The sequence below is a fragment of the Pristiophorus japonicus genome, chromosome 22 (genome assembly GCF_044704955.1).
Source record: "Pristiophorus japonicus isolate sPriJap1 chromosome 22, sPriJap1.hap1, whole genome shotgun sequence".
In the NCBI taxonomy this organism is placed as follows: domain Eukaryota; kingdom Metazoa; phylum Chordata; class Chondrichthyes; family Pristiophoridae; genus Pristiophorus; species Pristiophorus japonicus.
In genome coordinates, this window is record NC_091998.1 from 41,983 (window position 1) to 55,887 (window position 13,905).

The following is a 13,905-nucleotide window of genomic DNA, read 5'->3' on the forward strand; positions in this document are numbered from 1 at the left end:
AGGGAGCTTTACTCTGTATCTAACCCCCTGTACCTGCCCTGGGAGTGTTTGATGGGACAGTGTAAGGGGAGCTTTATTCTGTATCTAACCCCCTGTACCTGCCCTGGGAGTGTTTGATGGGACAGTATAGAGGGAGCTTTACTCTGTATCTAACCCCCTGTACCTGCGCTGGGAGTGTTTGATGGGACAGTGTAGAGGGAGCTTTACTCTGTATCTAACCCCCTGTACCTGCCCTGGGAGTGTTTGATGGGACAGTGTAGAGGGAGCTTTACTCTGTATCTAACCCCCTGTACCTGCGCTGGGAGTGTTTGATGGGACAGTGTAGAGGGAGCTTTACTCTGTATCTAACCCCCTGTACCTGCGCTGGGATTGTTTGATGGGACAGTGTAGAGGGAGCTTTACTCTGTATCTAACCCCGTGCTGTACCTGCCCTGAGAGTGTTTGATGGGACAGTGTAGAGGGAGCTTTACTCTGTATCTAACCCCCTGTACCTGCCCTGGGAGTGTTTGATGGGACAGTGTCGAGGGAGCTTTACTCTGTATCTAACCCCGTGTACCTGCCCTGGGAGTGTCTGGTGGGACAGTGTAGAGGGAGCTTTACTCTGTATCTAACCCCCTGTACCTGCCCTGGGAGTGATTGATGGGACAGTGTAGAGGGAGCTTTACTCTGTATCTAACCGCCTGTACCTGCCCTGGGAGTGTTTGATGGGACAGTGTAGAGGGAGCTTTACTCTGTATCTAACCCCGTGCTGTACCTGCCCTGGGAGTGTGTGATGGGACAGTGTAGAGGGAGCTTTACTCTGTATCTAACCCCGTGCTGTACCTGCCCTGGGAATGTTTGATGGGACAGTGTAGAGGGAGCTTTACTCTGTATCTAACCCCGTGCTGTACCTGCCCTGGGAGTGTGTGATGGGACAGTGTAGAGGGAGCTTTACTCTGTATCTAACCCCGTGCTGTACCTGCCCTGGGAGTGTTTGATAGGGACAGTGTAGAGGGAGCTTTACTCTGTGTCTAACCCCCTGTACCTGCCCTGGGAGTGTTTGATGGGACAGTGTCGAGGGAGCTTTACTCTGTATCTAACCCCGTGTACCTGCCCTGGGAGTGTCTGGTGGGACAGTGTAGAGGGAGCTTTACTCTGTATCTAACCCCCTGTACCTGCCCTGGGAGTGTGTGGTGGGACAGTGTAGAGGGATCTTTACTCTGTATCTAACGCCGTGTACCTGTGCTGGGAGTGTTTGATGGGACAGTGTAGAGGGAGCTTTACTCTGTATCTAACCCCCTGTACCTGCCCTGGGAGTGTGTGGTGGGACAGTGTAGAGGGAGCTTTACTCTGTATCTAACCCCCTGTACCTGCCCTGGGAGTGTTTGATGGGACAGTGTAAGGGGAGCTTTATTCTGTATCTAACCCCCTGTACCTGCCCTGGGAGTGTTTGATGGGACAGTGTAGAGGGAGCTTTACTCTGTATCTAACCCCCTGTACCTGCGCTGGGAGTGTTTGATGGGACAGTGTAGAGGGAGCTTTACTCTGTATCTAACCCCCTGTACCTGCCCTGGGAGTGTTTGATGGGACAGTGTAGAGGGAGCTTTACTCTGTATCTAACCCCCTGTACCTGCCCTGGGAGTGTTTGATGGGACAGTGTAGAGGGAGCTTTACTCTGTATCTAACCCGTGCCGTACCTGCCCTGGGAGTGTTTGATGGGACAGTGTGGAGGGAGCTTTACTCTGTATCTAACCCCATGCTGTACCTGCCCTGGGAGTGTTTGATGGGACAGTGTAGAGGGAGCTTTACCCTGTATCTAACCCCCCTGTACCTGCCCTGGGAGTGTTTGATGGGACAGTGTAGAGGGAGCTTTACTCTGTATCTAACCCCGTGTACCTGCCCTGGGAGTGTTTGATGGGACAGTGTAGAGGGAGCTTTACCCTGTATCTAACCCCCTGTACCTGCCCTGGGAGTGTGTGGTGGGACAGTGTAGAGGGAGCTTTACTCTGTATCTAACCCCCTGTACCTGCCCTGGGAGTGTTCGACGGGACAGTGTAGAGGGAGCTTTACTCTGTATCTAACCCCGTGTACCTGCCCTGGGAGTGTTTGATGGGACAGTGTAGAGGGAGCTTTACCCTGTATCTAACCCCCTGTACCTGCCCTGAGAGTGTGTGGTGGGACAGTGTGCATCAATATCTGATGCAAGGTCCTGAGTGCTATAACTCGCACTGATTGCTGAAGGAGAGTGGACTTGTTTCACACAATCTGCTGAGGGTAGTGCGAGGGGTCAGGGGTCAATGTGAAATGTCAGAGGTCAGTGGAAGGGGTCAGTGCGAGGGGTCAGGGGTCAGTGTGAAGGGTCAGGGGTCAGTGTGAGGTGTCAGGGGCCAGTGCAAGGGGTCAGGGGTCAGTGCGAGGGGCCAGTGTGAGGCGTCTGGGGGCGGTACAAAGGGTCAGGGGTCAGTGTTGGTGCGGATCGAGTGATCACAGAGATGTTTATACTGGAATGTTTGATATATAAAAGCAGAGAAGTCCTGCTCCAACTGTACAGGGTATTGGTGATGCCACACAGGAGTACTGCGTACAGTTTTGGTCTCAGTATTTAAGGAAGGATATACTTGCATTGGAGGCAATTCAGAGAAGGTTCATTAGGTTCATTTCGAAGATGAGGGGGTTGACTTATGAGGAAAGGTTGTGTAGGTTGAGCCTCTACTCATTGGAGTTCAGAAGAATGAGAGGTGATTCTTATCAAAACGTACAAGATAATGAGGGGGCTCGACAAGGTGGATGCAGAAAGGATATTTCCACTCATTGGGGAAACTAAAACTAAGGGACATAGTCTCAGAATAAGGGGCCGGCCCATTTAAAACTGAGATGAGGAAGAATTTCATCTCTCTGAGGGTTGTAAATCTGTGGAATTCTCTGCCCCAGAGAGCTATGGAGGCTGGGTCATTGAATACATTTAAGGTGGAGATAGACAGATTTTTGAACGATAAGGGGATAAGTGGTTATGGGGAGCGGGCGGGTAAGTGGAGCTGAGTCCATGATCAGATCAGCCATGGTCGTATTGAATGGCGGAGCAGGCTCGAGGGGTCAAAAGGCCTCCTCTAGCTCCTATTTCTTGTGTTCTTATGATTATGGGACTGTAGCTGTTTGACTGACTATTTTAAATTATAATTTTATCAATTAAATAAATTCTGTTTCCAGAACAGATTGCAGACATTCTGAGACCCTCTGCTGAGGTGAAACACGTGGATTCGGTTCGCTGCTGGAAAGGTGATTTGAAGTTCCTCACTTTTGCTGATTCTGCAGAGTTGGGGATTGTTCCTTTGTCAGTGAGCACAGGGCACGGGGTTGGGCTAAACATTCTCTCCCGCCAACCAGAACAGTCCTTAGTACTGAGAGAAATCCCCCATGGATACTCGTAGCGAGAAGGGCCTAACATGCACCCAATGCCTCTCTGGGCGACGACCCCACGGAATGGAGCTGAGCCACATGAACAGCGAGTGCTGGTGCCCCCCGCCACTGAGTACAGAGACAGTGCAGATAACCAGTCAAAGCCCCGCACTCATCAATGGGGGCGGGGCGGGGAGACAGGGTTGGCCAAGGCTGGGGCTGCAATGGGGCAGTGGGTGGCTGCGATTTGCTTTCCTGATGATATATTGATCAGAATTGCCTATTAGCCTGCTCGAATCATCTCGACGTCACAAGAGAAGCAAGCGGGGATATGGTCGCCTTATAAAATACAGGAGAAGGGTCAAAGGTCACAGTGCAAGGCACAGCAGGGTGAAGGGCCAAGGGTCACAGTGCAAGGCACTGCAGAGTGAAAGGCCAAGGGTCACTGTGCAGGGCACTGCAGGGTGAAGGGCCAAGGGTCACAGTGCAGGGCACTGCAGGGTGAAGGGTCAAGGGTCACAGTGCAAGGCACTGCAGGGTGAAAGGCCAAGGGTCACAGTACAGGGCACTGCAGGGTGAAGGGCCAAGGATCACAGTGCAGGGCACTGCAGGGTGAAGGGCCAAGGGTCAGAGTGCAGGGTACTGAAGGGTGAAAGGCCAAGGATCACAGTGCAGGGCACTGCAGGGTGAAAGGCCAAGGGTCACAGTGCAGGGCACTGCAGGGTGAAAGGCCAAAGAGGAATCAGGTAAGTGGTGATTAATTGAAGCCACCATTGGGTGTTCAAGGCCATGATTGAAGAATGAGACCATGTTGGAGGGAGACTTTGTTCAAAGGCAGAGTGACCATCACAGGACGATGCAGGCATGGCTGAGAGGCATTGATGAAAAGCAGGAGATGTGAGCGCATGTGAGGGGACTGCAGAGTCCCAGGAGTCAGACTTATACCAGTCTAGCCAACACCCGGCACTGATCATTGACAGTTCAGTTCTGAAGCTCCTCTTTAACACCATTCTGGACTGACCGTCACTGCCTGCAAAGGAGGGTGGACATTTCCACCCAATGATGGCAGCATCTTTCACCCCAGGGTCCCGATAGCGCAGAGTGGGACATTACTCACACAGAATCAGTGTGAGAATGGGCCACAGAGACCAGACACAGACAGAGAGACAGGCATAACACAGCTACAGACAAAACATACAGAAATACAAGGATAGAGGCAGTCGCAGAGAGAGAGTAAAGAGAGCGGAGTTCATACCCATGAATTCTATTCCCAGATGTTCTGCTGCATTAGGATTTTCACAATGAGAGAGAGAGAGAGAGTGAGAGAGATATCAGTAACCAGTATCATACAATTCATGCAATCTGATTCAATTAGCGAGAGAGCAACTCCTCGTGCTGCTACCCACAAGTTCAGCTCATTTCCTGTCAACATCACATGAACAAGATCTCGCATTCGATTGTAGCAGAGAAACAGTTCATTTTTGAAATGCTCGATGTGTTTGGGATTTGTGCCTTGGCCACTCGAGTGCGAGATTCCCCCGCCTCAGTGAGTTCAATGTCAATCACAGGACCAGGAGGAGGCCATTCAGCCCCTCGAGCTTGCTGTGCCACGCACGCTGCTGCATGGAATTGTAACGCGCAGTGCGATAGATTGGAGTGGATTTACAGTCTGGAAGATAAACATTGCCCGGGGCCACATCCACAGGGCAGCTGGGTGACAAGGACATGCCTGGTACAGAACCAGCTCCATTTTATAGAAACATTTACAGCAGAAGGAGGCCATTCCGGCCCATCGTGTTTGCACCAGCCGACAAAGAGCCGCTCGATCAGCGGCTCTGAAGGTTACATATAAACCTGTGATTATCTTCCGTTAATTTCATTCAGGCAGTTCTGTTAAGCAATGCTCTTAGTAAAGGTTAAAATTTACCCCATCAACTTCCATGCAGAGACCACCCATCCCAGCTCTGGGTAGCTACATCATCAGTCCAGATACAGTTACATGGATAATGTTTTTCCTCAGCATCAGTGGTTTCTCTCTGCCGTTGTGTTGAAGTGAGTTGGGTGGCAGATGCAGACATTACACATGGCCTCCAGTCTACTGGGAATTGTGGGACAGAAACACTCTTCCCCAAATCTCCAAACTCTTCCCCAAATCTCCAAACTCTTCCCCAAATCTCCAAACTCTTCCCCAAATCTCCAAACTCTTCCCCAAATCTCCAAACTCTTCCCCAAATCTCCAAACTCTTCCCCAAATCTCCAAACTCTTCCCCAAATCTCCAAACTCTTCCCCAAATCTCCAAACTCTTCCCCAAATCTCCAAACTCTTCCCCAAATCTCCAAACTCTTCCCCAAATCTCCAAACTCTTCCCCAAATCTCCACCCCTCTGCTGGTTGTCTCTTTGCAATTGTGGGACTCTGAGAAAGGGCGATAGTGTCAGTAAACTTAAGTGAGAACCAGACAGATATTCAGTAGAACTGTGGAATTTTTCAAACTCTTCTGGGTGCAGAAATCAAATGAGAAATCATACTCGTGTCAAACTCCATTGAAGCTTGCAACTGCTCACATTCACGCTACTGAGAATAGGACAGTGTGTGTGTGATGGAGGAGCTGGTATCGGAGAATGGGACAGTGTGTGTGTGATGGAGGAGCTGGTATCGGAGAATGGGATAGTGTGTGGGTGATGGAGGAGCTGGTATCGGAGAATGGGACAGGCTGGAAAATTGTGACTGAAGTGGGAATGCTGAGAATGAAAAGTGTTCACCTCAGGATCGATTCTTCGATCTGCCCTCCACTGGGATGGAGTCCCACAAAATGTACCCCTAAATATCGTGTCCCCATCGAGTTAGATTCTAGCCTGCCCCTTTACAGCTCCCCACAAGGTTATGGAATGTGAAGCCTTGGAAGAATTGCTCGGGATTTTCTGGCTCAGTTTGACATTCCTGCTCCAGCCCACTTATTATAAACTGGTCAGTGTCTGATCTTTGAGTCGGACTGGAGGACAACAACAACTTGTATTTATATAGCGCCTGTAACATAGTGAAACATCCCGAGGTACTTCACAGGAGCATTGTTCTTTTTTTTGATACCGAAGCACATAAGGAGAAGTCAGGCCAGAAGCTTGGTCAAAGAGGTAGGTTTTAAGGAGGAAAGAGAGGTAGAGAGGCGGAGAGGTTTAGGCAGAGAGTTCAGAGCTTGGGGCCCAGACAACAGAAGGCACGGCCACCAATGGTGGAGCGATTATAATCAGGGATGCTCAGGAGGGCAGAATTAGAGGAGCACAGAGATCTCGGCAGACCATTACATTTGGCCACAGCTAATGGCATCATCGGTTCCTGTGAATGGGATTGTCAGAGTCCAAATTCTCCTGAATCTGCAATACTGAGACAAAAGTCCAATCCCTTATTGCAGCACCTCGTCCCAGAACTGAGGGATTGGAGTCAACACTGGCAGAGAGATACCAGGAATTCGTTTTATTAATTCACGGGATGTGGGCATCGCTGGCAAGTCCAGCATTTATTGCCCATCCCTAATTGCCCTTGAGTGTCTCGCTGGGCCATCTCAGGGGGCAGTGAAGAGCCAATCACATTGCTGTGTGTCTGGAGTCACATATCGGCCAGACTGGGTAAGGGCGGCAGATTTCCTTCCCTGAAGGGACACCAGTGAACCCGATGGTTTATACGACAATCCGGTAGTTACATGGTCACCATTACTGATACTAACTTTTTATTCCAGATTTAAAAAAAAAATTAATTAACTGAATTTAAATCCCCCATGTGTGGTGGGACTTCAACTCGTGACTCTGGATCATTCCTCCAGGCCTCGGGATTACTGGTCCCGTAACAGAACCACTTGTTACTACTCCCGTGAGAGAGCAAAGCTGGGTCCAGATACCCCACCCACACTCCCACCCTTAAACAGCTGCATAGGATGCACCACCTCTGGCTCTGCATCTTACCCATGGCTCTGAACTCGTGTTTTACTCTCATTAGAAACTAGGCGATACATTGAGTTGTGACTGATGATTGAAAACATTGTAACGCCTGAGATTACCGGACTAACAATGGTTGGATTTACCCGCTTCACACTGTGGCCAGTGACCTGTGACTGCAGCCAGTGACCAGTGACTGCGGCCAGTGACTGCAGTCAGTGACCAGTGACTGCGGCCAGAGACTGTGGCCAGTGACCAGTGACTGTGGCCAGTGACCTGTGACTGCGGCCAGTGACCTGTGACTGCGGCCAGTGACCTCTGACTGCAGCCAGTGACTGCAGTCAGTGACCAGTGACTGCGGCCAGAGACTGCGGCCAGTGACCAGTGACTGCAGCCAGTGACCAGTGACTGTGGCCAGTGACCTCTGACTGCAGCCAGTGACTGCAGCCAGTGACCAGTGACTGCGGCCAGAGACTGCGGCCAGTGACCAGTGACTGCGGCCAGTGACCAGTGAACAGTGACTGCGGCCAGTGACCAGTGACCAGTGACTGCAGCCAGTGACAAGTGACTGCGGCCAGTGACCAGTGACTGTGGCCAGTGACCAGTGACTGCGGCCAGACACTGTGGCCAGTGACTGTGGCCAGTGACCAGTGACTGCAGCCAGTGACCAGTGACTGCGGCCAGTGACCTGTGACTGCGGCCAGTGACCAGTGACTGTGGCCAGTGACCAGTGACTGTGGCCAGAGACTGCGGCCAGTGACTGCGGCCAGTGACCAGTGACTGCGGCCAGTGACTGCAGCCAGTGACCAGTGACAGCGGCCAGTGACTGCAGCCAGTGATCTGTGACTGCGGCCAGTGACCTGTGACTGCGGCCAGTGACCAGTGACTGTGGCCAGTGACCTGTGACTGCGGCCAGTGACCAGTGACTACAGCCAGTGACCAGTGACTGTGGTCAGTGACAGTGACCGGTGACTGCGGCCAGTGACCAGTGTCTGTGGCCAGTGACCTGTGACTGCAGCCAGTGACTAGTGACCAGTGACTGTGACCAACGTCTACGGCCAGTGACCAGTGACTGGGGCCAGTGACAGTGACCGGTGACTGCAGCCAGTGACCAGTGTCTGTGGCCAGTGACCTGTGACTGCAGCCAGTGACTAGTGACCAGTGACTGCGACCAACGACTACGGCCAGTGACCAGTGACTGCGGCCAGTGACTGTGGCCAGTGACCAGTGACAAGTGACCTGTGACTACAGCCAGTGACCAGTGAATGTGGCCAGTGACAGTGACCAGTGACCAGTGACTGCAGCCAGTGACCAGTGACCAGTGACTGCGGCCAGTGACTGCGGTCAGTGACCAGTGACTGCGGCCAGTGACCAGTGACTGCGGCTAGTGACTGCGGCCAGTGACCAGTGACTGCGGCCAGTGACTGCGGCCAGTGACCAGTGACTGCGGCCAGTGACCAGTGACTGCAGCCAGTGACTGTGGACAGTGACTGCGGCCAGTGACTGCGGCCAGTGACCAGTGACTGCGGCTAGTGACTGCGGTCAGTTACCAGTGACTGCGGCCAGTGACCAGTGACTGCGGCCAGTGACCAGTGACTGCGGCCAGAGACTGTGGCCAGTGACTGTGGCCAGTGACCAGTGACTGTGGCCAGTGACTGCAGCCAGTGACCAGTGACTGTGGCCAGTGACTGCAGCCAGTGACCAGTGACTGTGGCCAGTGACTGCAGCCAGTGAGCAGTGACTGCGGCTAGTGACTGCGGCCAGTGACCAGTGACTGCGGCCAATGACCTGTGACTGCGGCCAGTGACCAGTGATCAGTGACTGCGGCCAGTGACCAGTGACCTGTGACTACAGCCAGTGACCAGTGATTGTGGCCAGTGACAGTGACCGGTGACTGCGGCCAGTGATCAGTGTCTGTGGCCAGTGACTTGTGACTGCAGCCAGTGACTAGTGACCAGTGACTGTGACCAACGACTACGGCCAGTGACCAGTGACTGCGGCCAGTGACTGTGGACATTGACCAGTGACCTGTGACTACAGCCAGTGACAAGTGACTGTGGCCAGTGACAGTGACCAGTGACTGTGGCCAGTGACCAGTGACTGCAGCCAGTAACCAGTGACCAGTGACTGCGGCCAGTGACCAGTGACTGCAGCCAGTGACCAGTGACTGCTGCTAGTGACTGCGGCCAGTTACCAGTGACTGCGGCCAGAGACCAATGACTACGGCCAGTGACCAGTGACTGCGACCAGTGACCAGTGACTGCGGCCAATAACCGGTGACTGCGGCTAGTGACTGTGGCCAGTGACAGTGACCAGTGACTGTGGCCAGTGACCAGTGACCAGTGACCAGTAACTGCGACCAGTGACTGCGGCCAGTTACCTGTGTCTGCGACCAGTGACTGCGGCCAGTGACCACGGCCAGTGACCAGTGACTGCAGCCAGTGACCAGTAACTGCGACCAGTGACTGCGGCCAGTTACCAGTGACTGCGGCCAGTGACTGCGACCAGTGACTGTGGCCAGTGACCGTGGCCAGTGACTGTGGTCAGTGACTGCGACCAGTGACCAGCGACTGCAGCCAGCGACTGCAGCCAATGACCAGTGACTGCAGCCAGCGACTGCAGTCAGTGACCAGTGACAACGGCCAGTGACTGCAGCCAGTGACCAGTGACTGTGGCCAGCGACTGTAGCCAGTGACCAGTGACAATGGCCAGTGACTGCAGCCAGTGACCAGCGACTGCGGCCAACAACTGCAACCAGTGACCAGCGACTGCGGCCAGCGACTGCAACCAGTGACCAGTGACTGCGGCCAGTGACTGCGGCCAGTGACCAGTGACTGTGGCCAATGACCAATGACTGCGGCCAGTGACTGTGACCAGTGACTGCAGCCAGTGACCAGTGACTGTGGCCAGCGACTGTAGCCAGTGAACTGTGACCAGTGACTGTGGCCAGTGACTGTGGCCAGTGACCAATGACTGCAGCCAGTGACTGCAGCCAGTGACCAGTGACTGCGGCCATTGACCTGTGACTGCGGCCAGTGACCAGTGACTGCAGCCAGTGACCTGTGACTGCAGCCAGTGACCAGTGAACAGTGAATGCGGCCAGTGGCCAGTGACCTGTGGCTACAGCCAGTGACCAGTGACTGTGGCCTGTGACAGTGACTGCAGTCAGTGACCAGTGCCTGTGGCCAGTGACTTGTGACCAGTGACTGCGGCCAATGACTACGGCCAGTGACCAGTGACTGAGGCCAGTGACCGTGACCAGTGACTGTGGCCAGTGACCAGTGACTGCAGCCAGTGACCAGCGATTGCGGCCAGCGACTGCATCCAGTGACCAGTGACTGCGGCCAGCGACTGCAGCCAGTGACTGCGGCCAGTGACCAGTGACTGTGGCCAGTGATTGCGACCAGTGACTGCAGCCAGTGACCAGTGACTGCAGCCAGAGACTGCAGCCAGTGACCAGTGACAATGGCCAGTGATTGCGGCCAGTGACCAGTGACTGCGGCCAGCGACTGCAGCCAGTGACCAGTGGCAATGGCCAGTGATTGCGGCCAGTGACCAGTGACTGCGGCCAGCGACCAGTGACTGTGACCAGTGGCTGCGACCAGTGACCAGTGCCTGTGGCCAGTGACTGCGACCAGTGACTGCGGCCAGTGACCAGTGACTGTGGCCAGTGACTGCGACCAGTGACTGCGACCAGTGACTGCGACCAGTGACTGCGGCCAGTGACCAGTGACTGCAGCCAGTGACTGCGGCCAGTGACTGCAACCAGTGACCAGTGACTGTGGCCAGTGACTGTGGCCAGTGACCAGTGACTGCAGCCAGTGACTGTGGCCAGTGACCAGCGACTGCAGCCAGTGACCAGCGACTGTGGCTAGCGACTGCAGCCAGTGACCAGCGACTGTGGCCAGCGATTGTAGCCAGTGACCAGTGACTGCGGCCAGCGACTGCAGCCAGTGACCAGTGACTGCGGCCAGTGACCAGTGACTGCGGCCAGTGACCAATGACTGCGGCCAGTGACTGCGACCAGTGACTGCAGCCAGTGACCAGTGACTGCAGCCAGAGACTGCAGCCAGTGACCAGTGACAGTGGCCAGTGATTGCAGCCAGTGACCAGTGACTGCGGCCAGCGATTGCAGCCAGTGACCAGTGACAATGGCCAGTGATTGCAACCAGTGACCAGTGACTGCGGCCAGCGACCAGTGACTGTGACCAGTGACGGCGACCAGTGACCAGTGACTGTGGCCAGTGACTGCGACCAGTGACTGCAGCCAGTGACTGCGGCCAGTGACTGCGGCCAGTGACCAATGACTGCGGCCAGTGACTGCAGCCAGTGACCAGTGACTGCAGCCAGAGACTGCAGCCAGTGACCAGTGACAGTGGCCAGTGATTGCAACCAGTGACCAGTGACTGCGGCCAGCGATTGCAGCCAGTGACCAGTGACAATGGCCAGTGATTGCAGCCAGTGACCAGTGACTGCGGCCAGCGGCCAGTGACTGTGACCAGTGACTGCGACCAGTGACCAGTGACTGTGGCCAGTGACTGCGACCAGTGACTGCGGCCAGTGACTGCGACCAGTGACCAGTGACTGTGGCCAGTGACTGCGACCAGTAACTGCGGCCAGTGACCAGTGACTGTGGCCAGCGACTGCAGCCAGTGACCAGTGACTGTGGCCAGTGACTGCGACCAGTGACTGCGGCCAGTGACTGCGACCATTGACCAGTGACTGTGGCCAGCGACTGCAGCCAGTGACCAGTGACTGTGGCCAGTGACTGCGGCCAGTGACCAATGCCTGTGACCAGTGACTGCGGCCAGTGACCAGTGACTGCGGCCAGCGACTGCAGCCAGTGACCAGTGACAATGGCCAGTGATTGCGGCCAGTGACCAGTGACTGTGGCCAGTGACTGCAGCCAGTGACCAGTGACAACGGCCAGTGATTGCGGCCAGTGACCAGTGACTGCAGCCAGCAACCAGTGACTGCGACTAGTGACTGCGACCAGTGACCAGTGCCTGTGGCCAGTGACTGCGACCAGTGACTGCGGCCAGTGACTGCGACCAGTGACTGTGGCCAGTGACTGCGACCAGTAACTGCGGCCAGTGACCAGTGACTGCGGCCAGCGACTGCAGCCAGTGACCTGTGACTGCGGCCAGTGACTGCGGCCAGTGACTGCGGCCAGTGACCAGTGACTGCGGCTAGTGACCAATGACTGCGACCAGTGACTGCAGTCAGTGACCAGTAACTGCGGCCAGCGACTGCAGCCAGTGACCAGTGACAATGGCCAGTGATTGCGGCCAGTGACCAGTGACTGCGGCCAGCGACCAGTGACTGCGACTAGTGACTGCGACCAGTGACCAGTGACTGTGGCCAGTGACTGCGACCAGTGACTGTGGCCAGTGACAGCGACCGGTGACTGTGGCCAGTGACTGCGACCAGTGACTGTGGCCAGTGACTGCGACCAGTGACTGCGGCCAGTGACCAGTGACTGCGCCCAGCGACTGCAGCCAGTGACCATTGACTGCGGCCAGTGACCAGCGACTGCGGCCAGTGACCAGCGACTGCGGCCAGTGATTGCAGCCAGTGACCAGTGATTGTGGCCAATGGTCCATCAGGCATCAGGAGTACGGTAGCACAGCGATTATGTTATGGGACCAGTAATCCCGAGGCCTGGACTAACGATCCGGAGACACAAGTTCAAATCACCCCATGGCAGCTGGGGAATTTAAATTCAGTTAATTAAATAAACCTGGAATAAAGTGATGGTGACCTTGAAACTGTCATATTGTTGTATAAACCATCGGGTTCACTGATGCCCTTTCGGGAAGGAAATCTGCCGCCCTTACCTGGTCTGGCCGATATGTGACTCCAGACCCACAGCGATGAGGTTGTCTCTTCACTGCCCCCTGAGATGGCCCAGCGAGACACTCCGTTGTTTCAAGGCGGCTCACCACCACCTCGAGGGCAGTGAGGGCCTCGCCGCCAATGTCCACATCCTGTGAGTGAATATTTTTTTAAATCAGCCTCCGCACATGGTCATTGCAGGAGGCTGACTCGCCCACCCTGAGCCCTGCAGCCCCGCGCTAACCTGTGGGGCTGTGACCCGAGGGGGGGGGTGACTGTGGGGGTGAGACCTCCTGAGTGGAAGGTGGAGGTCAGTGCATTCGCAAATGATTTGCAGAAAAGTCAAATATTGAAGGGTAAATCTATAAAAAAAAGAATATTTTAAAGCTGTGTGTGATTTACACATGCAATAATTTATTTAGTTGGCCCATTTGTCTAATGGATCAAATCAGGTCTGGTCTGAAATAGAAACAGACCTCTGTAGAGCATGGCTTCCAAATGATCGCAAACCCTCTCACTCTGTCAGGTGCCTGCTCAGGCCCAAGTGTCTTGTGCCACAGTCTGGGCACTGGCTCTAACCCACGGAATCCCACTGACCAGAGCCGCGGGCCAAAGCTGGCCTGGGCTGAGGACAAGGTGGGTCGATGCTGAACTGGGATTGAGGTCACTTGTGAGAGCAACACACGGCGAGAAGCTGAGAGTCTGTGTGTCGGACGGTTCATGTTGTTACTGGGCAATCGGCACTGCAGCATTGCACGGGGAGGGG

The 13,905-nt window shown here is 54.6% G+C and overlaps 1 protein-coding gene across 1 annotated transcript in view; it reads right to left on the bottom strand.

Moving 5' to 3' along the window:
- LOC139235155 (pro-neuregulin-3, membrane-bound isoform-like) overlaps positions 1-13,905 on the bottom strand; it is a 666,662-nt gene that overhangs the window by 32,921 nt on the left and 619,836 nt on the right. The window contains exon 4 of the mRNA XM_070866375.1: positions 4,631-4,657. Within this exon, the coding sequence (XP_070722476.1) occupies positions 4,631-4,657 (27 nt within the window). The remainder of the gene's footprint in view (positions 1-4,630; positions 4,658-13,905) is intronic.